General features: G+C 39.2%; 1 protein-coding gene across 19 annotated transcripts in view; it reads left to right on the top strand.

Annotated features, from left to right (window-relative positions):
• The window catches only part of syne2b (spectrin repeat containing, nuclear envelope 2b), a 92,126-nt gene that overhangs the window by 31,798 nt on the left and 34,568 nt on the right, over positions 1-25,760 (top strand). For 12 of the 19 annotated variants that reach the window (XM_026223696.1, XM_026223703.1, XM_026223700.1 and 9 more), the window contains 30 exons: positions 76-240; positions 339-686; positions 789-925; positions 1,097-1,235; positions 1,370-1,543; positions 1,627-1,701; positions 1,810-6,906; positions 7,573-7,737; positions 7,881-8,036; positions 8,170-8,441; positions 8,582-10,643; positions 10,802-11,136; positions 11,297-11,441; positions 11,585-11,785; positions 12,159-12,418; positions 12,839-12,998; positions 15,778-15,933; positions 16,074-16,214; positions 16,474-16,656; positions 16,813-16,950; positions 17,095-17,280; positions 17,508-17,612; positions 17,727-17,879; positions 17,961-18,077; positions 18,155-18,301; positions 19,401-19,565; positions 20,000-20,074; positions 20,328-20,426; positions 22,037-22,429; positions 24,062-24,235. In XM_026223696.1, coding sequence (XP_026079481.1) covers positions 76-240; positions 339-686; positions 789-925; positions 1,097-1,235; positions 1,370-1,543; positions 1,627-1,701; positions 1,810-6,906; positions 7,573-7,737; positions 7,881-8,036; positions 8,170-8,441; positions 8,582-10,643; positions 10,802-11,136; positions 11,297-11,441; positions 11,585-11,785; positions 12,159-12,418; positions 12,839-12,998; positions 15,778-15,933; positions 16,074-16,214; positions 16,474-16,656; positions 16,813-16,950; positions 17,095-17,280; positions 17,508-17,612; positions 17,727-17,879; positions 17,961-18,077; positions 18,155-18,301; positions 19,401-19,565; positions 20,000-20,074; positions 20,328-20,426; positions 22,037-22,429; positions 24,062-24,235 — 12,123 coding nt within the window. The remainder of the gene's footprint in view (positions 1-75; positions 241-338; positions 687-788; positions 926-1,096; positions 1,236-1,369; positions 1,544-1,626; positions 1,702-1,809; positions 6,907-7,572; positions 7,738-7,880; positions 8,037-8,169; positions 8,442-8,581; positions 10,644-10,801; positions 11,137-11,296; positions 11,442-11,584; positions 11,786-12,158; positions 12,419-12,838; positions 12,999-15,777; positions 15,934-16,073; positions 16,215-16,473; positions 16,657-16,812; positions 16,951-17,094; positions 17,281-17,507; positions 17,613-17,726; positions 17,880-17,960; positions 18,078-18,154; positions 18,302-19,400; positions 19,566-19,999; positions 20,075-20,327; positions 20,427-22,036; positions 22,430-24,061; positions 24,236-25,760) is intronic. The other 7 variants (XM_026223686.1, XM_026223687.1, XM_026223694.1 and 4 more) reach the window with 7 other exon arrangements.

The raw sequence follows: 25,760 nt of genomic DNA, 5'->3' as shown, positions 1-25,760 counted from the left end.
TGAGTAATCGTGACTAATAGATAATAGAAACTTGTTTTACGTGTATGACATTATTTTTTATGTGTGCTTCTGTAGGAGTTTTGTGTAAATCTCGAAGAGGAAATCCGGAAAGAGCGAGTCTGTGCTCAGTTAGTTGAGCAGCACACTGTAGCGCAGGATTGGCTGAGAGAGCAAGTCAAAGGTTTCGGTGCTCTGCCCACTGAACGTCATGGGTTACAAAGCTCTGTCAACACTCTTAAGGTCTATTTAAATTCTTTGTTTTGTACAAAATATATTAATCCATTTTTCAGTTTGTGGGCAATACAATTATATATATATATTTTATTATAATTTTGTAGGCTCTTCTTCAGACCATAGACAGGGAGAAGAAAGAAATGAAAGAACTGGATACTGTTAAAGATTCCTTGATGGATCTTTGCACTCCAGGAGGTTGTGATGCCCTGACCTTAGAGGTCAGCCATCTTCATGACCTCTGTGTGTCCTCGGAGAAAGAGATGAGGGAACGGTTATCTGTGTGTGAGGCCAGATTGAGTGACATCGACCTCAGAATTGCTGGTAGGGCACAGATTCTCAGGGAGCAAGCAGAGAGTCTCCTAGATGAGCTGCATGCTCAGGACCACTCTTTAGGATTCCTGGTGGATAGCCAGAATATCAGCCAGCTACAGGAGAACTGGCATAGCTTCAAGGTATTGTGGGAAAATATTAATTCATCTATGTTCAGTTTGTTTGTTTTGAAACTTTAGAGAAAGCCAATAAATTTAAACCTGACTGATTTTATATTCTCATAGACATGTGAGAGAGAGCTTGAGTCTTTAGAGGGCAAAGTTTATGACCTTGGCCAGGCCCTCCAAATGGTCCCACCAGATGAGGGACCCCCCAGTCATGTCATTTCTATAGTGGACACAGTTACACAACAATATTGCAGGTCCGTACATTCATGTTGCCTTTCCAATCAATTCAATTATCATGCATTTTTTAATTGTTAAATACATAGCATGTTAGCCCAAAATCGTATAATGCTGTATTATATTACAGTGTAATATTTATTTATCATAAGTGCATTATGGAGAATCATCATTATATATTTTTTTCTCAGTCTGCGGTCGAAACTGTTGGAAAAGCAGAATGACTGCGCAGACAGCACTGTGCAGTGTGTGAGACAGGCCTTACAAAACATACAGTCATGGAACCAGACACATGCAAATCCTCCCTGCAGCTCAGCCACATCCATGCAGGTGTGTTTGCATCTTAATTTGCATAAAGTATGTGAGTGAGTATACAACAAAACATAGCACCTGCACCATACTGGTCCATTTGAACGAGTAAGGTTGCTGTTACCTTTTAAACATGCAACATTTTTACTCCTTAGGCTGCAATTGAGGAAGGTGTGAGACTGTGTAAAAGCCTGCAGGTAGCGCTGTCCCATAAAGAACTGCTGAGGGAATGTCTGGGCCCTGACTTGGCTGGCAAACTTGAAAGAGACGGAACAAAAGCACTAAACGAAGCAGACATTCACATGAATGACCTTAAACAGGAGCTTAAAGTGAGTATGACTCTGCGGTTTGATGCTTTACATGAGATGTCAAAAGGTGGTTAAAGTGGTTAAAAGGTGAGTCTGTGTTTCAGAATGTGGAGGAGAACATAAAGCAGGAAGCTCAAAAGTTGCCACTGGAAGCTCAAAGCATTCAGCTGGATTCACAGGTACAATTTCACAAACATACATATTGACATACAAACATATTTCTAGGCTTTTGTTGTATCTGGCCATTATGTGCAGTACTATGTATATATGATAAATACCATTTGTAGGTTTCTGGTGCAACACCATCAACAAAGGAGTCAGAACAGTCAGAATTTGTTTCTTCTTCATCGTTTATCATGGAGCGCTGTGAAATGATAGATGACAGTGAGCAGGCTAAGGTACAGCCATCTGAAAACCTTGACAGCGAGATCCCTCTATGTGTAATCTCAGATACTACAAATGAAACAGAAATTCATACTGCAAGAAAATCACTACAAACATTAGAGACTGAAACTGAACAGACCGATTTCCAAACAACTGTACTATTAACCACAGAGATGCTACTTCAACCAGCATCAGGAGTGTGTGAATCAGCTCTTCCTACAAGCAGACATGGTGCAAATGAAACTGTGGAAACTTTGGAAACAAAGTCTGATAATGATGAGATAGCAGATGAAAAGATGTCCATTTCCTCATCTGCAGCTGTCCACAGCTTGGAAACCACAGTACAAGACACAGACTTGGAATTACAAAGCACTGAGAATCTTAACACAGAAGGACAAGTAAGCCATTTGTCTGATGTAGTTGTAAGTTCAGAATCTTTTGCTGATAGAGTGGAGGGTGAGAAAATTAAAGCAGTGACTGCAGAACCAGATAAAGAGGAAGAGGTCTCATATATTTCACTTTCTCAAGAGGAACCTCGTGGAGAAGGTGAAGCACAAACCAAAAAGGTTACTGCACTCATTTTAGATTTGGATACAGTGCACATAGATAATGTAGACACATACTCCCACACACCCACAGATGGTGCTACAGTGAAAGTAGCCTTTGCTAGTGCTCTATTAAATGAGACGACAGTGGGCAAACAAGATCATGAAACACTCGCCCCTCCAGAAGCTGACATTTCTGAAGTAGCCTTAGAATCAATTAGCATCCCATCTTCTCTTAACGAGCCAAGTATGGTGAATGTTTCAGAAATTAGTTCAGCAGTAGAACCAGAACAGTCACAGCTCATTGATATAGACACTAATGGACAAAAGCAAACAACAGCAGCTCCACCTTCTGAAACACAAGGTACTGAAGATGCTGCTTCCAGACGTATTGGAACATTTTCTTGGGACAATGGACAAAATGCCGCAATCGCTGACAGAGAGAGCAACTGGCCTACAAATAATGGCCCTCATGAAATCCAACGGCGATTTATTATTCTAGACTTCCCTGAGGGGGAGGAAATGCAGAGACATCATGCTAATGAAGCTTCTCTTTTCAGGGAACCCACTGAAACACAGATTCAGGGATTAGAATGTTCAGTGTCAGAAAGAATGGAGACAGAATGTGATGCTAAAACAGAATCAGAGGTCATAGTTAGTTCAATCAGACCTTTAGAAGCATCTGAGAAATCTGAACTGGTTGAAGCAAGCCTTAAACTACCAACAAGGCAAGTTGGAGAAGTCATGCATTTCATTGTAGAAGAAGAGACAAAGAAGATGCCATCAGGTGATAAAATGCAATTCATAGAACTTGATCCTAAATGTAAATCTCCAATCAAGCAACAAATTGAGGTAGAAACTGAGGTCCAACAAACAAACAAAGTGCATGTCTCAACAACAGCAGAGGAGAAACCTGAAGGTGAAGAAGCCATTGACGTCATTTTGGGAGAAGAGACAAAGACCCAATCAGGGGGTGAAGCACAATCTGAAGAAATTGAACCTGGACTGACACCTCCAATCAAGCTCCTGGTTGACTGGGACACTGAGGTACAACCTAAAATAGTTAATGTCTCATTAACACCGGAGGAGAAACCTGAAGTTGTAGAAGCCACTGATGTGATTGTAGAAGTAGAGATGAACAAGACCCCACCAGGTGAAAAAGCACAATTCATGGAATCTGAACCTAAATTGACACCACCTGTAAGGGGAAATGACAATAAAACTGATGTCCATCCAAACAAAATAAATGTCTCATCACAAAAAGAGAACACTGAAGGTGAAGAATCTGTGGATGTCAATATAGAAGAGGAGACAAAGACAACATCATCAGATAATAAAGCACAATTAGCTGAACCTGAACTGACACCATCAATCAAACAAAAGACTGACCAAAAAACTGAGGTCCAGTCAGAAAAGGTGGATGTAATACCAGACGAGAAAACTGAATGTGAAGATGCCTTGCCTGCCATTGATGAATGGAATGACTGGGACACTGAGGTACATTCTGAAAAAAATAATGTTTCACTGACACCAGTGGAAAATCATGAAGTTGCAGACACTGCAGATGTCATTGTAGAAGAAGAGACAAACATAGAAGCTGTACCTAAACTGACACTACCAGTCAGGCAAAGAAACAAAAATAAGTTTGATGTCCAATCAAACAAGGTGAATATCTCAACAACATCAGAGAAGACACCTGAAGGTACAGTGGTTATTACTCTCACTGTGGAAAATGAGATGAAGATGACACCATCAGATGATAAAGCACAATCACTAGAAGAGGAAACTTTACTGACACTACCAGTAAGGCAACAAAATGAGGGTGAAACTGATGTCCAATCAAACCAGGTAAAACTGTCAACAACATCAGAGGAAAAACATGGGGATACCATGCATATCTCTGAGGAGGAAAGGACAAAAAGGACTTTGGTTGGTGAAATGCAGTTCATAGAAGCTGAGCCTAAACCAATGCCACCAGTCAGAAGACAAAATGAGGGTGAAACTGAGGTCCAATTAGATAAGGTCGATGTCATACCAACACCTCCCACCAGACAACTTAAAGGTGAAAGGTTATCATTAGATATTGAATCACACATAGAGGGAGAAGTTCCTCTCACCCCACCAAGCAGAAGACATAGAGAAAAAATAGGAATTGAGAGTTTTTCGCTCGATCTGGAGACCGATCCCAAACCACCAGTGAGGCAACCTAAAGAAAAAGAAGGTAGTAAACTGTCACTCAATCTGGAGACCGAACCAACACCACCAGTGAGACAACATAAAGAAAAAGAAGGTAGTGAACTATCACTCAATCTGGACACCGAACCCACACCACCAGTGAGACGACATAAAGAAAAAGAAGGTAGTATACTGTCACTCAATCTAGAGACCGAATCCACACCACCAGTGAGACGAAATAAAGAAAAAGAAGGTAGTGAACTATCACCCAATCTGGAGACCGAGCCCACACCACCAGTGAGAAGACGTAAAGAAAAAGAAGGTAGTGAACTATCACTCAATCTGGAGATCGAACCCACACCACCAGTGAGAAGACGTAAAGAAAAAGAAGGTAGTGAACTATCACTCAATCTGGAGACCGTACCCACACCACCAGTGAGAAGACGTAAAGAAAAAGAAGGTAGTAAACTATCACTCAATCTGGACACTGAACCCACACCACCAGTGAGACGACGTAAAGAAAAAGAAGGTAGTAAACTATCACTCAATCTGGACACTGAACCCACACCACCAGTGAGACGGCGTAAAGAAAAAGAAGGTAGTAAACTGTCACTCAATCTAGAGACCGAACCCGCACCACCAGTGAGACGACGTAAAGAAAAAGAAGGTAGTAAACTATCACTCAATCTGGACACTGAACCCACACCACCAATGAGACGACGTAAAGAAAAAGAAGGTAGGAAACTATCACTAGATCTGGACACCGAACCCACACCACCAGTAAGACGACGTAAAGAAAAAGAAGAAAGTACATTATCACTTGATCTAGAGTCCCAACTCACATCACCAGCAAGACGATGTAAAGAAAAAGAAGATAGTCAATTATCACTTGATCTGGAGACCCAACCAACACCACCAGCAAGACTATGTAAAGAAAAAGAAGAAAGTACATTATTACTTGATCTAGAGACCCAACCTACACCACCAGCAAGACGACGTAAACAAAAGGAAGATAGTCAATTATCACTTGATCTGGAGACCCAACCAGCACCACCAGCAAGACTATGTAAAGAAAAAGAAGAAAGTACATTATTACTTGATCTAGAGACCCAACCTACACCACCAGCAAGACGACGTAAACAAAAGGAAGATAGTCAGTTATCGCTTGACCTGGAGACCCAACCAACACCACCAGCAAGACTATGTAAAGAAAAAGAGGAAAGTACATTATCACTTGATCTAGAGACCAAACTCACAAGTGATAGTCAATTATCACTTGACCTGGAGATCCAACCAACACCACCAGCAAGACTATGTAAAGAAAAAGAAGAAAGTACATTATCACTTGATCTAGAGACCCAACTCACACCATCAGCAAGACTATGTAAAGAAAAAAAAGAAAATACATTATCACTTGATCTAGAGACCCAACTCACACCACCAGCAAGACTATGTAAAGAAATAGAAGATACTCAATTATCGCTTGATCTGGAGACCCAACCAACACCACCAGCAAGACAATGTAAAGGAAAAGGCGAAGATAAAGGATTATCAGTTGATCTGGATCCTCAACCAACTCCACCATTAAGAAGACACAAGGATAAGCCAGAGAGTGACATGGTATTTTACAGTGCTGAATTAGGAAAAAGTGATAATCAGGAAACCAGTGAACATAAAGACACAGAAGAGCACACTGTTAAACCAACTCCACCTGTCAGTAAAATTAGTCAGGTTGAAAGTGATGTGGCAGTTTGCAAAAAACAAGAAGAGAAAGAGGTCTTTGTGAAACCCACACCACCAACAAGAAGGAAAGATAGCAAAGTTGAGAGCAAAATTGTTGTAGGTGCTTCTAACCTGAAAGGAGATACAAGCATACATAAACCAACTCCACCTCTAAGGCGAAAGGACAGCCAAGCAGAAACTGAGATGGCTCCAACCACACCTAAAAGTCAACCTGAGGACATCCTTCCAACTCCACCAACCAACCGAAAGAAAGATCAAATAGATGCTGACAGAGTTCCATTAATGCCAGAAGAGCCACAGGTCAGATCAACTCCAACAATCAGCGACAAAGAAAGTTCATGGAATGAAAAGGTTTCTATGTGTGCAAGAGTGGAGTTGAAAGCAGATGTTGAAGCAATAACTAAATGGGAAGAAAAAGATGAGTCTGATACAAAGTCATTGGTTGGTCAGGACCAGCAAGAGGAGGAGCAGGACTCTACTTTGGTCCCAGAACCCATAAGTGCAATCAGTCAGACAGAGGGTGTCAGTGAGATGCAGGTAACTTTAATGTGCATGATTCCACCAAAAGGAACAAACCTGCATGAGGTATGATGGTGTGGTATCTGCTTGCTGGTCTGTAATGGAAGTGTTCAACTGAGGATGTATGTTAGAGTCCTTAAGCATTTTGGATATTTGCTTTGTAGGGTGAAATTAATTCCCTTTTTGCAACAGTCTAATTGTCTACATTTCCAAACACAGATAACACATAAGGTTTTAACTCTAATGGAAGAAGAAATCTTCTAACAAAGTTTCAGTTAACACCTGTATAACACCTGGATTAGCTCCTGAATAACCTTCCTATTTGTGTCTTTATATGTCTGGCTGCCTTACCACAGAGAAAATCCCATTACACTCAGGGCCATGTCATGCATACAGTCATTAATGCTCTCTATCAGTTAATAAATACTGTTTCGTTCTTTTAATATTGTCATGTTTACAGAGAGGTTATAAGAAGGCAACTTTTATCCTCTTACTTGGAATGTTTTTGGCACTGTGAATGTTGAGAATGGCTTTCTGAATTTTTATTTGAGTTTTTATCCATGATTGAGTTTGCTTGAATTTACTTCATTAACTGATCTAATATCTCTTTTATCCTGTACATGAGATGTTGCATTTGCTAGTCTTCAGCATTAGCCATTAAAAATGATTTATTCTGTGTTGCAGCCACAAGATCAAGATGTGGATGTTTCTCCCCAATTTGGTCTCGCGGCTGAAATCACTGAGAGTCAAGCAGAGGAAGATAAGGAGCCAGAGGGACCCACAATGAAGGATATATTCATGGAGATAAAAAAAATGACTGAAAAGGGGCAAAAAAGTGTACTCATGGAGGTAATATTTTAAATTGTTAGCACTATAACACAAAAGTATTGAGAGTGATTTAAACTGTGTCAAGACATAAGTTTTAAATAAACATAAACAAAAATTATATGTGCAGAATGTCAACTGTTCTTTCAAAAAGCTTTTTTTTTTAGGGAATACCTCATGAAAGTACAAAGAAACTTCTTGACACTTCCAGCAATGATCTTGAAGCTCGGTTAAAAAGGCTAGTGTTCCATTTGTTGGACCTTCGAAATTGCCCAGCTGCTCTGAACTCCAAAGACATGGCCAAGCAACTAGAGGAGGCTGAGGTGGGACAATCCAATAAAAACATCAGTGTGTGATGAACTTACACTTTACGTTTTACTGATTGTTCTTTTGCTATTCAATCCTAATTTACGTTCATATGTGAGAAAATTTAGTGCTTGTATTATGTTATTTTAGGAATGTAGAAGGTGTGCCCAGAGACAAGTATCTATGCTGTCTAGGCAAGATCAGGCTAATGGAGACATTGGCAGTGGCACTAATGGCACAGTTTATGACCCTGAGGGTATGCAACAGCTGAGCGCCCAGTGGAGTGCAGCTTTGTGGGATGCAGCAAGCTCTGTTCACTCCAAAGAAGCTCAACTACAGATGGTTGCAGATTTCAACAGACAGACCAAGAAAGTCAAAGCTATTCTGGAGAGACTAAAAATTGAGCGTGCGGCCCTGAGATTGTACGTATTTGCTATTAAGCATGTTGTTTCTGTTTCTTGAAACTGCCCTGAAAAATACATATTGGTTGACCCCTACACTAAACAACTTGTAGAATGTAATAGAATGTAAAAGCCCATAAATGTATCTTTCATATCTCTAGCTCTCCAGCTGTGAGCAGTTTTGCTGAGGAGGAAAGGCTGCACTCTTTCTTGAGAAATATGGAGCAGGAAAGGACAGCTCTCGGTGAGTTAATTCAGACTCATGCAAAACTGTCCCCCCACCTCAGTGCGCCTGAGAGACAAGCAGCGGAAATACAGCAAAACAATTTGCAAAGCCAGTGGAGGATGCTGGAGAAGGATGCAGAGATTGCTCTTTACAAGGTTAATGCTCATGCTAAAGAAATCAGCAGCCTTATTCAAGAGGTCAGTGCTTTAAAAGACCATCTCGAGAACATTCAGAAGACCTTGGATGCATCTAAATCCTCGCCAGTTTTATGGGATGGCAAGAGAGCTCAAGAAATTATGAATTTAAATGCTGATCTCACTTCCACCCATCAACAGTACTTACACATTCAGCAGACCTCTGAGGCACTTGCCCAGGAATTCCAATTCAGTGCAGAGATATCCAGCATAGAGCAGGATCTTCAGCATATAAAAGACCAGCTGAATCAAATGAGTGAACAGTTAGCAGCTTCAACCCCTAGCAGCAGCAACTCAACGTTAAGTAAAATTGTTAAGGTGATGACAAATGCTCTGGCTTGGGCCAAGCAGACAGAATGTGATGTTGAAGGACGACAGAAAAAGGTGTCTTTGCTTCCAGAAGAAGTCCATCGACAGATTAAAGATTTAAAGAAATTGCAGTCTGAGATGAACTTGAAGCAAACCCAGTTGAAGTCTTTGGTTGAGGAAGTCACTGAGCTGATTTCTGATCTCGATGAAGCTGATGTTCCGATGGTGACCTCATCCTTGAATGTCCTAGAAAATTTGTCCAAATCAACTGCAGAAAAACTGGCTGAGGCAGTTCGCGACATGGAGTCAGGACTTCAGACCCGGGAGAAGATGTCAGAGCAGATAGCAGATGTTGATTCATGGGTGGTTGGACATCTGCAGAGGGAAGCTTTGAGGAGAGAAGATTATCAAAGTTTGAGTGTGGCAGACCTGGATCGCAGGCTGAGGCAGATCCAGGACACTCTTGGAGAGGCGGAAAAGCAGTCTGCTGTAACTGAAGCCCTTCTGATGAAAAGCAGAGACATTGCATCTGAGCTAAGTGTCTCAGAGAGTACTAAGCTCTATGAGAAACTCACCAACCTTCAAGAGGACATCAAAAGGATTATTATCTATGAGAAGGCATGTTGCCAGGAAATTATAGATGTTATCCAGAGCCAAGAATCGTCTCAGAGGAAGGTGTCATCTCTAGAGAACAGCCTGAGACAAATGTTAGTTGATGTAAAAAGACACAGGTTTCCTGTTACTAAGGATACCCTCTCTGTCATTGAACCCTTCAAACAGATGCTTGTGGAGCGCAAATCTCAGGTTGAGCAAGTCAGTCCTTGTTCAGAGGACAAGAGAAGAGAGATGTTATGTGTTATTACTGAACTGTACCACAAAATGATTGATTTGGATCTCAAATCACAAGCTCATGAAATGTACTTGAGCCACAGTCGGTGCATTGACGATGTCAAGGAAGAAATGGAGGCTCAGATCCCAAGGACCAAAGATGAGAGCATTAACAAAGAGGAACGCTACAGAGCCTGTCAGGTCCTTCTGATTCATATCTCTTTAGTGAATTTTTTGTGTGAGGAAACAGCGGATGAACTGCAGGAAATCACAGCAGATCTATATCCATCCCAGCTCTCTGCTGAACAAACAAGACTCCAACAAATACTGGATAGTCTCAAAACCTCAGAAATGGCATTGAGCAATAATCTTCAGATATTGGAATGGGATCTGCTAAAACCTATTCATTATCCATCAGAAAAAAGAGCAGTTCAGCAATTCCTCAAAGACACCTACGAGGAGCTGGAAAAGCCTTGTAGTATTGAACCAAAAGAGGCAGTGATTGAAAAACAACTAAGAAAGTGCCTTGTACTCAGAAAGAATGTAGAATCTAGAATGCGAGTGCTTGAGTTTCTTGAAAAAAAGATTGGAGCTCAACCTCCACAGGATTCCAAACAGCTTACTTGCTTGAAGGATATGGTTTTGGAAAAGTGTGATCAACGAATGGTGAGTTTAATCTCATTCATATTTTACACACAGTTTCATTCATCTATACCTTTGCAATATAGGTGGTGCAAATGTTTAGAAACATCATATACAGGATCTTCAAAGAAAATATACATTTAAACAGATAAAGTCAAGGTAGATTTTTTCTGTATTTTCAGGTGAGCCTAACTAAAGCTAAAGAACTCTTGAGGAACTACACCAAAGCAGTGACTGATACCATTCGGTTCCTCCAAAAAGCCACGTTGGCCCTCCTTCCCTCAATCTGCTCTGCTAGAAGCTGCTCAGAAAGACTAAAAGATGCACAGCATGCTTTACTGACCCTTGACACAGAGTTCCAGTCACATGTTTCACAGCTTCAAGCTCAAACCCCACAGCATCCCTGCTTCAAGCCACAGAAGATTGAATTTCTACACACAGAGGTTCTAGGCGAGCTCCTGGTCAGGCTATCAACCCTTAAGGCCCAGGCTCAAATTAATATAGAATCTTTGAAAAGGTACATAATGTACAGTAGTATGAAATTTTTCTCAAGAGCAAATGGTCATAATAAAGTTATGCAATTACTGTTAACTCAGTCTGCATGTCAAATCTCAAATCTTGTCATCAAATTACAAATACCCCATGTCAAAATTAACAAATTTCTTGTCCATACCAAGGTGTGTTGAGTGCCAGAAACATTCTCGTAAGTGCTATGAAGAGCTTTGCCAGCAAGTGAGAGACTTAGAAACATTGCTATCACAGTGTGCTTCCAAGAAAATGACTTCACACAAAGACTGCAAAGACCAGCAACAGAAACTCAAGGTAAAGTCAAAATAAAAGCATTTCCTGTACAAAGACTAGCATTTGTTAGACTACCATTACCTCCCCTTATAATCTAAAGATCTTTTTAATTTATCATATGGATTTGAGGCTATTACAGTTAAACATATTCTTCATCTTTTTAGGCTCTAGTGGAAGAGGTTGCCATGCTTCCTGGAAAACTGGAGAATCTGAAAGAGTGGTGTTCACTGTATGGGTGCAGAGCCAACAGGGAGGATGCCGTGAGCGCTCTCTGGGGTCAGGTGGCAAGACTGCAGCGCTGTGGCAGTGATCTGCAGACACGCTCCGAACAAATGGAAGCAGAGTGGAGCAGTGTCACAAGGAGTGTAAGTGCTTTGACCATTACTGGTGCACCAACAAGCATGTGAAATAACAATGAAACTCTTTTTTGGTATGCTTACTCTAAATAAATCATTACACTACACTCTGAAAAATAAAGGTGCTTCACGATGCCATAGAAGAACCTTTGTTGTCTAAATGGTTGCACAAGGTGAAACAAGGTTCTTCAGATTATAAAAAGGTAAGAAAGAGATAGTTCTTTGAAGAACCATTAATTTAATGGTTATTTATGAAACCAAAAATGGTTCTTCTATGGCATCGCTGTGAAGAACCTTTTAAGCACCTTTATTTTTAAAAGTGTATAACAGACTGATAAGATAAGAAAAAGTGAGCTTGTTTTCCTTTGCTGTTATACTGCAGGTGGAGCAGGCAGCCACTGTGTTGGAGCAGGTGGATGCAGAACTTCCAGATAGCAGCAGAGAGAATCTGACTGGTGATGAGCTACAGGAACTACTGCTCTTCTGGTCCCAGTACCAGGACAGACTGGACTGTGAACACAGAGCTCTTTCCGCTTTGGAATTAAGAGCTGCAAGGGTGCTTGGTGTTCCCCCACACCTGGAACAGGCCCCATCCATTGAGCTATGCCAAGAGCTTCAAGCCTTGCAAGAGCGCTACCATAGGTCAGACACCTACTTAGCCTACTGCTAATTGTCTCTTCTCTTTTTTTTCAAATTACTTTTCTTCTTAGTGTCTCAATTATGGTTTTCTTGAAACATGAATGTCTTTTGCCCAATATTTCCTATTGTGAACTCCATGTGCCAGTGGTCCACACGTTAATTCCAAACCAGTGGGCTTACAGACTAAAGTAGGTCAACACTGGATGCCAATATCCCATCCCAGAGAGGCCAAACCGCAAACAGACTATGCTAAATATCTGGATAATATTTAAATTTACATGCATGAAAGTTTATTTTATGTTGAGCGAGAACTTACTGATATAAGGATTCTAGGAAGTTTAATAGTTTTTTTTCCTCCTGCCTTTTTAGCAGTATGGACATGGACTGAAAGATTAACATGACTTTCAATTCTATGTCCTGCAGTCTAAAGGAACGGAGCTCTCAGGGTTTGAGGGCAGTAAGAACCGAGGTCGAGGAGAGGGAACGAGTGCAGGAGCAGCTGGAGGGAGTCAGAGAATGGCTGGAATCTGCAGTTTCTCTCCTTGCTGTACTGGAGCACGAGCCTAGCAAGAAGCAACTGCAGGTTTGTTACTTGTCTTGTGACGTGCATCTGGTTTTTTTGTCCACTTTAGATGTTTTTTTGACTCGAGTTAAAGAATTGGATTCTAACTTTGCACAGGCAAGATTTGTTACAGTAAGTAAATTTATTGCACCAGCATGAGAATTAGTAAAGCTGATGAGATGCAGATGAAGGGAGGAGGGATTTGCCATTGACACAATGTTCTGTTTGGTCCTGAGTGCGGCCAGCAAACTTCATTATCTCTGCCCTTACTCTGCATGATGCACTGTATGAATAATTCCTCTCACCCATAAATAATACTCCACCTTTTCATTTTAGGGAGTAACTTGTTAACTAAATTGACTACATTTTTCATTAAGCATTACAAATAATCTGCTTTCAAATAAGTTTAAGTTCCTGTGTTTTGAAACATTTAATTCAATTCTGTGGTTCTTTTGTTTTCCACTAAACTGAATAAATTAGGGTTTCCTAGTTTGATTAGTTGCTTGCTTTTGCTTTTTTCATAATTATATATATAGATATAAATGTTTGGGTATTTTTTGTAGTTTAGATAGGATTTTGAAAGAGTACACTGCCAGATTCAGTGTGTCGTCTATGACTTTACCGATCTCCTAACATACTGAAAAAGCAAAGCAAATGCACATACAAAAGTAAAGATGCATACTAAAACAATTTTTTCAAATGAAGACATTTTAAAAAATTTATAAACCTGAATAGACACTGACAGATTAATCAGTCCTGCAATGTTTGTTTCTGAGAAGCAGAAATACTGTTGGTACTTGCATACCCAATGCTGTTTAGTCTAGGTTTATTGTTCAGTATTGGTTGTCCCAACCAGGCTCTTCCACGTGACGTGACATACAATTTTTTGAAATGGAAACCAAGCAATCAGCAAAATATCCTTCCTTATTGTTTATAGCTTCCCACGACTGTCGCTGGTTAAGGCCAGCTTTTATTTGCTTGCTCTTTATGTCTATTTAGAACACTGTGTGACTGTTTATTGTGCTGAATAGGCTGTTCCATCCAATCAGTTCAAACACACGCACACTCTTAAAGATTCAAAGACTTTCAAACAGTTATTCTTTCTCGAACACAGACTGCTGTAGATTCGGCTGTTTTTCTCTCTCATTGCTTCGTTACCACACACACACACAGACACAGATGAGAGGGCTCTGTGTTAGTGTTCTAGTTAAATAGCTGAGTCATGTCCAATATTCCCACACAATTTCTTTTCACTGGTTCAGATACACACACACTCTCTCTCTCTTTTTCTCATTCGCTCTCACAAGCACACACTTGTGAATCAGTAACCCCTAAACACACACACCTGTAAGTGGATCCTCCAGGTCTGATCCAAACGCCAGTAATGATGTCAGCTAATGCACTCTCTATCTCTCTCACACACACAAAATCCCCTCTCAGTTCACTTGTGAATGTGTCCCATTATACTGCCAAAATGCTAAAGCAGTAAAGCAGAATGGTTTAAGAATGAGCATAAAATATTATGAAGAATGGCAGAAGTCATAACTGTTAATAAAACCTAAAAATCTGCCAAATAGAGTGATCTGAACGGATAACCTTTCTCTCTCTCTCTCTCTAAAGCATGGTCCCTGACTCTCAATGGTTCTGACTCTCAATCCCTCTGGGTTTTCAGTAATTTTGGGATCTTGTTTATGCAGCTTTTCTTCCCATCTTAAATGACTCATTATAATATAAAAAGGGAGTAGAAGCTTTATCTCATTGGAGAGGTGAAAAGGGTTGAGATAGAATAAGAGAGCTTTTTGAGTGGATTGTTCTGGTTCTGTTACCTTAAAGCTTGAGGGACTAAGAGCATCATCAGTGAATGGGTCACCCAGCAAGACTAGTGCTAAGAAAGACTGAATATCACATAATATAGGAATATCACATTGTGCATCGTTTCCATTTGCTCTCTGGTGTTCCAATAAATGTAAGTGGTTTCTTTATTATACCTTTTTTAATATTTCGTATCCAGTAGAATCTCAAAACAAAAATTCTTCCACTGTAAAATGTATGACCTATTTTGGCAAAAGTAAAACTTTACTTGGTAAAATATCGGCTGATATTTATCATGAAAGAAAAATGGAAGAGTCTGAAGGGAAATGTTATTGTCTGAAGTGTTGTTTTTATGCCTGGATCTGTAATTTACAATTATTTGAATACAACTCTAATATAATTATGTTTCCCAATCATTAGAAACTGTCTTCTGTATTATTTGTTTTTATTATTATACCCTAAAAATAATTAATCAAAAGTGTTAGTAGTACTTCTAAAAAAATAAAAAATAAATAAAAAAGGTCAATAAATCTCACAAATTTCAGAAAATGTAACATTTTAGGATTTGACAAGGTTAGTTCAGGTAATAAGTAAAACAATTCTAAGAACTTGGCACTTGTTTGATACTGTGTTTTTCCTTTTCTATTTTTCAGGGACACCATAAAATACATCATATCTCTCTATAATAAATATAATTGTATTCTGACCACAAACAACTTTAAATTTCAGATGATGTCTCTTTCTATGTACTCACTGCCCTGCAATTTACCCATGCATGTGTAATTTGGAGAACCAGTCAAATTTTGCTACCTTTGCTGTTCTTGTTTATGGCGCTTCGATGAGCTTTGGTTTGGAAAAAAAATCTTGTACCGAGAAGTACTTTTTAAATTAAATGGATAAAATGGAAAATGGTTGTTTGTGCAGTCCATAGATGCACTCGCTTCTAATGTAGCCTAATTGATGAGTAATGTCGCTTTTTGCTAAACAGGAGGTTCACTCACAGCTGTGTACCCAGAAGGCCGTTCTGCAGCGTATTTCGGAAAGCTTGAAGATGATGTACTCTGAAAAAAATACATCAGTTCCAGAGGAGATAGAGGGACTATTACAGGAAGTCTCAGAGTCATTACAGGAAGTGGAGGAACAGGTTTGATGAATTCATTGAATGGTTCCCAACTTATTTAGTTTCAGCATTCAGTTTTTTCATTCATCGAAACATAACTCTAAAATTTTTTTCTTATTTTAATATGGACATTTGGCAAATGTGTTTCACTCGCTTACTCACAGGTGAAGACAGCTGTGGAGAAAAGTGGCCCACTTCACAGGCTGGGTGCTAAAATCTCGGAGATTAAAGCAGGTCTGGGATCAGTTCAGAGCTGGTTAGAGCAGAAGAGCCTGAACTTCACTGAAGCCGAGAGCACACAGAAGGTCAGACATAAGTTTAGCTCATTGTAAGACTTGTTTCTTGCGTTTTGTATGGTAAATGTACATTATCTTACTATTGGTTACAGCGTAGCAGACATAATGCTACAAGTCATTCCAGGAAAAGCTCAAGATAAACCTGACTTTGTTAATAGCCTGTAGCTATAGGTTCTGTGAAACATGAGGTTTTACACTACTGTGAAGTATAGACGGAGATTAAAAAAGTAATGGCCGATTTATTAAGTGTTTTATTGTACCTTTGCAGCGAGTGTGGGATGAGTTGGATGGTTTACATACTCGTCTGACAGCGGTCGAGGTGGAGTTACAGGATCTGAGTGAAATGCATCCAGATGAGACCCGTCTGTTATTAGACAACCTGGCCAACACTCAGCAGACCCACACACGCCTCAACAAACAGGCCGAACAGAGGACCGCCTTCCTCAGCAAGGTCACCCACTCAGATTCCCATGATGCTTTGCTCTACTTGGATAAATATTTAAGGACTGAGCAATGAAGTTAAACATGAGAGAGAAAACCTGAGTTTCAGTGAATTCGAACTAATTTATGGCTTCAGTTGTGTGTTATCTAAACTGTCTCTGTGTAGGTCCGTGACTGGCTGCAGGAGCATGAGGAGATGGTGAAGGGGTCACAGAGCTGGATCTCAGAGGCTCAGTCTTGGCTTACAACACCCTGCACATACACCACTGCCAGATGCCTGGACAGCCATGTGAATGCACTGCAGGTATTATTCTCAGAAACCTCATTATCATTAAGATAATAAAAAAAACCTGCATCATCCCACTGTGAGGTTTGAACTTAGTATTTGGTTACTGGCCCGGATCTTTCATGTATTAGTCTAAAAGCCTTTAACATTTTCATGTTTTAGATGGTTCTGGATGATTCTGCTCAGATGAGACGGACTCTGCAGGGTTTCGGCAGCGTGCTGACAGAGATGGGAAGTGTGTTTGATGTCAGTCCATTAGAGGAGCAGCTCTCAAATGCTGATCGACGTGTGGCAGATATGCAGCACAACCTGCTGGGACCGCTCTCTCAGCTGGAGCATGCAGCAGCAGTGAGCATACCAACTTATAAATTATAATAGTGTGTGTGTGTGTGTGTGTGTGTGTGCGTGCGTGCATGTATGTGTGTGTGTGTATATGTTCTATTTGATCTAATATTCCCAGATGGAGGTTAGCTAAACTTTAGTTTAGTGCATACAGATGCATAGCTATGTTATCTGTAAAAGGGAAAAGTGAATTTCATCTGTTCATGTATGTGTTTGCATGGTGTGTTTTTAAGGAAGTGGATGCCATTGAGTCAGAGGTGAGAGTCATGGAGAAAGATGTGGCCAAAATCAAAACCACTCTGACCACCAAAGAAGACATCAGTCAGGACACTCTTAAGGTAAAATAAAAATTTGCTTTGTATTTAAACATTTGACCAGGTATGGGCATAACCAAAATGATGTAGTTACTATTAAGATCCTTATTGCTGTGGGTGTTTTGTGTGTATTTGCAGGCAACAGAAGAAAGGATTGACCTAATGAAAAGGACAGTCACTGAGATTCAGAACTGTAAGGATGGTCTGTGTCTTCCTGACAAAGCTGAAAACACACTCTTAGTGTTCAAAAAAGCAGAACTACTACAGAAACAACTGCTGGAACTGGAACAGGTGTACATATATACTGTATGCACACACAAGCATGCAAACACAATTCACACAATGCTCAGTATTATGTTTGTCTCCTCTCAGCTGGCACTAGAATACTCGATTGAGGTACAGGAGACATTTGTCCCACCCCTCAATGCTCCGCCCCTCACTGCCCCAACCCTCAGTGTTCCACCCACAATCACTGAGGAAGACACACAGGTTAGACGAAACATTATGTTACAGTTATGTTGATCAATAGGCAGTGATTGCATTTTGATTATAATATGTGTGTGCAGGAGAGTGGTCAGATTCAGATTGTGCATGTAGAGGAGGACATCCTGAAAAAATCAGGAGCAACGCTGATGACGGTGGAGCAATCCACACTGGAGCAGAGACTCACCTGGGTCTCTGATAGAAGCAGCCACACCCTCACAGAATCACAGGTATGAGAAATAAGAAATCAAGTATTTAGTATATAAGGTGCGGTATGTAGTCATGGCTTAAAGGCTTTGTTTGGCACAGCATGCATAGTTTATTGCTTTCATAAAACAGTTACTTCAAAACAAAAAAAACAAAAAACATCCTTACCCCTTTCTCTCTCCCACTTCGCTTCCTGTTAGTTCTGATCTGTCCTGTCATAATAAAGGCAAAAAATGGCAAAAATAGTTACACTTTATAATTGCTTATTTTAAAGTATCTGTAAAAAAATACTTTAAAAATACTAAAAAATTACAATGTTCTTGTTGGTGTTTACTTTTTTTTAAGTGCACAGTAATCCACTTTCTATTTTTACTGTTAATTTCTATGTAGATAAATATACAAATAAGCAGTAAGAAAGACAGATCTGTATTAATTTGATCAAGTAAAAACTTTAATAGTTTGAAATATTATTACAATTTGAAATATTACAATGTTATTTACAATTTGAAGTCAACATTTTTTATTCATTTACTCCTGTGATGGCAAAGCTGAATTTTCAGCAGCCCTTATTTTAGTCCTTACTGTTTAGTCCTGCTATCCTTCATAAATTTAATATGCTGATTTTGGTGCTAAAAAATACATTTCCTGTTATTATCAACATTGAAACAGGTTTGTTTTTTGGAAACCTTGGATTGTTTTCAGGATTCTTTGATAAATAAAAATGACAAAAGAGCAGTATTTGTTTAAAACAGCACAACCATATTTGTTTTTAGAAATGATTTTATTGTCACTTTAATGGTTTATAATGGTATATATTCTAAAACAAGTACTAAAATACAGATTTTTTGCATTTCTGGTACAGCAAAATGCAAAAGCTAGAGTTCTGCTTCACACACTTGATGTTATTAGCCTAGAATTCTCTAACACAGGGATAGCATAATTGTTTCTTCTATGCGTATTTGTGAGGTTAATAATATCAAGTGCGGCACATGACATGTCTGCTGTCTGTCTCTCTGTGGAAACCCCTCCATCACTCCAGTTGATGCTATGTGTCTCTGTGTGGTTGCATGGTTGTGTTTGTGCCTGCTGCTGTGCACGTGTGTCTCTGATGTGATGGGACAGCAGGAGTCTGAGGAAGACGAGGAGCCCTGTAAGGATCCAGGAGATGTAGAAGAAGATGCTTCTGATGAAGACTATGAAGATTGCATAAAAAATGAGGATGGAGAGGCAAGAGGAAGATCACCAACCTCTCTGAATTCTGAGGCTTCCTTCAGCATGACTGTGGAGGTAATGCAGGGGGATCAGAGACTTCACCCCTGGACACCTCCTCATCTTCACCCAGTCCTTGTTTCTTCTTCTTCTTCCAGATCTTGCTTTGTCACATCAAGTTTTGAATTATTTCTTTCAGTTTAATATAAAGATAATTCACATTTTACTTTTCTGAACACAATGCAGTTTGATTTGCGTGTCATTCCTCGTCCTCTAGGGGGCAGTATGACTTCATTCTTTGAGTTTGCATTTGCTATTTTTCAGATACTCCTAATTGCTGTGATCTCCATTTGTAAATGAGGCACATGATTAATACATTTAAACACCATGCAAATCTAGTTTAACGTGTATTTACAGAGATTAATTTTAAATCTGTATTATTAACAATACATCATGTGGTTGACAATGTTTTATTGTTTGCAATGTTTGTTTGTGTGTGTGTGTGTGTGCAGGACACAGCTTCTGCAGACGTGGTTTCTTCTACAGAACAGATTGTGGAGCAGGCAGAAGCAGCTCAAGACTCAAAGGTAACACTAGACCTCTACTGTATGATCACATTAATGTGTATGTGTAGTGTATTCAGGGGCAAAATTATTGCTGCCTTGCAACCAGTGTGTACATTTTTTTGTTCTTTAAAAAGCGCTAAGTGGCCACTTATAACTCTAGACCACTTAAAACATTTTGAAAGTTTTGTTGTCTTTTGGAACTATAAAAAAATATATCGTAACAGATATCATATCAGAGTATGTAAAGAGTAACCTCATTTCCCTGTGTTTGCAGGTAGAAGTAGATACCTCTGTGGCCTCAGGAACAGGTGTGTCAGAAGCTTTATCTGAAGCAGATGCCACAGTGGAAAGCCAGTCTCTCCCTGCAGACATGGTAACCAATACCTCCTCTGATACAGAGATCTCCACGTCCCCTTCCAGAGGCCAGCAGAGGTGTTCGGTCTCCTAGTTGTAGTTCTCTCTATACAGAACCTCCATGTCTTAACTCCCACCTCTACAGCCCCTAGATGTAGATGTTTCTAGAGCTAGAACTCTCTTCCCAGTGCATTTACATGGCAGATGGTTAAAAAAATAAATAAAAATACTTCGAAGAGAGGATCTCTATAAAATAGTTCAGAACTGAGTTGAGAATAATGAAACAAGGGGAAAATTACACAAAATAGTTTTATATAAATCGAACTAATTATTGTATAAAAGGACTCAAAGCAACTTCCTGAGGAGGAGCTTATGATTTTCTTTTTAAATGTTTATGATATTCTGCAGATCGAAAGAGAGAACATTCTTATACCATTTAGCATTTTGCATTTTTGTCACTTTCCATAATATTGATGTTTACATGCGACACCGTGTCTATACCGGACGCGTGCGGTGTTGCACAATAAAACTGGATGCCATTATAATCAACTACAGTATAAAGGTGCTTTCACACTTACCGTTGCTCAACTGAAGTTTGCAAAATAAACTATTCTTGCCAGCTAGCAAACAAACCAACCCTACATAATTGCTTTCTAAACAGATGTTTTCTTCATCTGGTTATAGTATTGAAATATAGTGTTATAAAGAAATGGCTGAATAGAAAGTTCACCAAATCTGAACCTGACGTGAAATTCACTTTGACGTTAAGGATTTTTATTTTTGCCTCCAAAATCCCATCAGGCAAAATTCTTAAGCGTGTCGATTTCAGTAGAAATTTTGCCCGCACAATCTCGGAGCGATGATAAATATGACTGCACCTTAACACTCTGCACAGCTACTCCTGCCAGTTTCCATCAGATATAAAACTATTTTATTTGCAAATATCATTATACACTACCAGTCTAAATTTTGGACACACCTACTTTTAGTTACCTTTTCATTATTACTATTTCCACAATTTTAGTGTGTTAAATGTCCAACCAAGCGGGAAAATCAGTGTATTTGTCCATTGCATGATTTTTAGCTACTAAATACAATACTATGATACCAAAAAGATCCTAAAAACCTTTATATGGCATGTATTTTTTTGGTTTGTGTATAGCAGAGTGTTTTCTTTTTGCCAAATGCAAGATAAGATGGTGACTCTGAAAGGATTGTTGAACAGATTTTGTTTCGTGGAGTGAAACAATGCCACGTGAACATTAAAAATCAGCTATCTGATGCTGCTCTTATGTCTAAGTGCATGTGTATTATGATTCATTTTATTGTTTTGTTGTTTTTCATGAACGATTGTTGTTTACATGACACATTTTCTAAAAGTAAGCTTTTCTTGCTCAAGAATAAAAGAAGAACAGTAGCATAATGTATGTTTTATGTTATTTATATTTAGTATTTTGTCTTTTTGTGCCATGTAAACGCACTGACTCTTATACGTACCTGTGCATGTTCTCCTGATCTCTCCCTCTGATACCTCCTGTGTGAACTCTATCGTGCTCCTTTTCTGAAAAAAAATAAATTCCAACCAAAAATTCACACTTGCTCGTCTCTCTCTTTCTCTGTCTGTGTCAGGAGCAGGGTGCATGGAGGGGGGAACAGACGCCACACACCAATGACAAACTCACACTGACACACATGACACAGAAACATTCAGAGTCACAAGCCCCACCCCCAGAAACAAAAGACATCTTCACTTTACCTAATATCATGATCACCAATGAAAAACTCAGTCAACAGGCTCACTTAGAGAAAACCACCTTTGTGCCTCAGAGCCTGAGCTCCACAAAACCCACCAATACACCATCAGCCAAATCACCAGAGCTACATTTACACACTCTGACACACACTCCATCAAATGCAAAAGACCGTAGATTAGACAGCAGAAGCACACACGACACACACACACCAATTACAGTCAAGCCCTGCCTGGAGAGGACAGAGCCATTGGATGCGAGTGCATCTTTGGTAAGCACAGATGCTGATAGTGAATCTCACCCCACTGACCCACACTTTACACATCAACTCACTCGCCTGCTGACTTCAAACTGTAGTAAATCTGAGTGTGTGTTGCATTTTACCTGCACATTTCTCTTTGCTCACCCAAAGGAGAAATATTTCTGTTTCTTACACTAGAATAGACTACTCATACTGTAGCTATTCTTGCAGTCTGAGATCTCAAAGATTGGATTCAGTAACAGGAATTTACCTTTGCAACCAGGTATTTCCTTAAAAATAATGCTTCATTAATCATTAATTGTTGGTTGTTAATAATTAACAGCTCGATATGTCCTATTATTAATATTTGGTATTATTACTATTACCATGTTAAAGAAACTCTGTACAAAATCAGGAATCCACTCATATGCAGAAAATAGTCAGAACTAATCAACTTGTATTTTTTCTGCAAAAAACATTTATTTTATTTTACATCAAAAAGTCTTGATTTAGTTTATTTATGATCATTTCACTCTCTGATTGTTAGAATCGAGCAGGCCTTTTTTTGTTGTGACTTTAATACTTGTATATAAATACCCTTTTTACATATGAAAAAAAAAATTTTGGTCATTTTGGTATGTACTATAGAAAACCTGCTTCCTCATTAGCTTACCCACGGAATAAGCGATGATGTAAATATGGGTAGTCCAGTGTTGAAATATGTTGGTCTGACGTCAACAAGCTTTTAATAAAAAGTCTCTGTGAACTGGGAAGGAAGTTTGGATTTCAGAAAGCATGTTTTCATAGTACAAAGCAAAAAAATCACGAAAAGATTTTGATCAAATATGACCCAGGACTATAACCACCAAAGGACACTGAGGGGGACACATTTCACCATAGGTTATGGTGGTTGATTCTTAAATGATTGTTTTAGGTCCTGTCTAGTATATGTGGCTGTATTTCTGATATATGGAAGAAAAAGTACAATTCCATGAATTGCAGTATTTCCAATAAATTAAGATATTCTGTGACAAAAGCAGGGTTTTGGAAAGAGGTGAATTGTAATGGAATCGAATAAAGGGTGAAATATAAACTATGCCATTTGAGCCTGTGCACGGCAAAAGTATAGTTCCTCAATGTGTATGTGAGTGTGTTTCTTGACACACAAGCTGCCCTCGAAAAAGTGACGACATTCCAGGAAGTAGTTGTAGCCGCAGGTGGGTGGAGAGAACCAGGGACAGACAGAGAGAGAGAGAGAGAGAGAGAGCGAGAGAGCGCCAAAGAAGCTACATGACAATGACTGGTATGAAAGCTGAGACAGTTTATTAAGAGAAAGACTGCACCAGGGGGCAGAGAAACAAGCAAGGGGGTTAAACCTGTGTAAGACAGAAACTGAGAGAGAGAAAGAAAGCAGAGTGTGTGAGAGTGTGAAAGTTTGTTTGTCTCTGGGTCAGAGGACACACCCAGTGTGTGTTTGTGAGTTTGTGCTGCAGTCAGCCAGAGCAGGTGTTCTCTCTCTCTCTCTCTCTCTCTCTCTCTCTCTCAGTACACCTGTCTCTACCTTTACCTGTCTTCTTCTATTATCCTTCCCCTGCCTCGTGATTTTCTTTTCTCTCTTCATGTACATCTGGCTCTGAGCTGCTGTTGTGTATGATTGTCCAGGCCACAGGTGAAGCTGGGGGCTCGGGTGGATGGCTACTCCATGCCTGCCGTGAGAGGGCTGAGCAGCTGGAGCTGTGTCTGGAGAGAGCACAGGTCAGTCTAGAGGGGTCAAGACAGCAAGCACAGGACACAGCCATGCAGCACTGCATTGAACAACAACTTCACAACTGCCAGGTGATCGCACACACATATACCTGAATTTCAAAGGTCAAGGAAATGTTTTAATATTTGATTTATCTCTGCCTGTGACTTTAAATAAATATTGTTGTGATTATAGTTAACTAAAACGGTTACACATTAGAATAGGGAAGACTATTCACTATTACTTAAGAGTAATAGCTGAGAGCTGCTTGTTTATAGTTAGTAAGGTAGTTGCTAAGGTTAGATATGGGCTAGGATCTAAACTATAGTCATGGGGAATTAGGTATTAATATGTATTTCATAGGTACTAATAAACAGCAAGTATACTAGTAATATGCATGCTAATAAGCAACTAGTTAATTGTGAAAATTGGTGTTTAGAATAAAGTATTATCATTAAAACCATTTGAAATAAGGGTTAACTGAAACAAAATATAAGAATTTCAGCCAAGGCAACATTTCTCTAAATTAATGTCCTAAATTAATGTAAAACTGAAATAAAAATAACTAAAATCTATATAATTTTTTTTTAAATGACAAAACATACACATATACCCTCTGCCTCTGTTGTTGCTGATGTTGATTAAGCAGAACAGGAAGTGCTCAGAGCTGAGATCTGTTACACATTGAGCCTGGTTATATATTTGGCTCTGTTCAAAATAGAGTTGCCTCTAAACCTGCCATGAGTATTACAGACCAATCTGACACTATCATATACTATCTTCTTCTAATTGTTTCTGTCTGTAAAAAAAAAAAAAACTGTTCAGTTCAATAAAACTTTAAAAGACATAATTATCATTTTCTGTAGAAATCTGTTCTCTGCTGTATAATCATGTCTTTTTCTTTGTGCCTTGCTCTTTCATTGTCGGTCTTTTTCTGCAGTGTTTTACGGCTGAAAACTCTTTTATTGCTTGGAGATCTAAGTGTTTGCCGATGGCGGTAATCACAGGTCATAAGATGTACACACTCATGATGTACATTTAAACCCAGTGCAGTTTTTATGATTAATAGACTGCCAAAATCAATTTTAACTTAGGCTGAAAATGTATTATTTGTTTAGAATAATAGTTACAGTGTACAAAAATACAGATTGGCTGAAACACAGTCAGGAGCAGATTAGATTTGTTTGGTTTCAATGATTATGGAAAAAAATAAATGTATTTTGTTTTATTGTCTTATTTGATGATGGATAACTGCTTTTGCTCTTGATGTTAAATCACTGCAGGTAAATCTTAGCACTGAATCGCTGAGTTAATAACTTGTATGTGTGTGTTTATAAGCATTGGAAGTGCAAGTGTACAGTAAGTGAGTGAGTGGGCAAAACTATACATGGCTGAGTGAACCAAAATAATATGAGTCTGTTATTTACTTTTCGGGTGGAGTGGACACACATCAATGCCTGCTTCTTTTTTTCCTTTATCTCTTTATCTCTATCCTTTAACTATTTTATTCTCTTTTAAACACACATACATGTTATATACAACATGCATGAGCATGTCTGTAAACCCACATGGCACGTGTCAATGCATCATGAATTTCAACTTCTCTTTTCTTAAGGA

Source organism: Carassius auratus, chromosome 38, assembly GCF_003368295.1.
Source record: "Carassius auratus strain Wakin chromosome 38, ASM336829v1, whole genome shotgun sequence".
NCBI classification, from domain to species: domain Eukaryota; kingdom Metazoa; phylum Chordata; class Actinopteri; order Cypriniformes; family Cyprinidae; genus Carassius; species Carassius auratus.
This window is presented reverse-complemented; position numbering and strand designations above follow the sequence as displayed.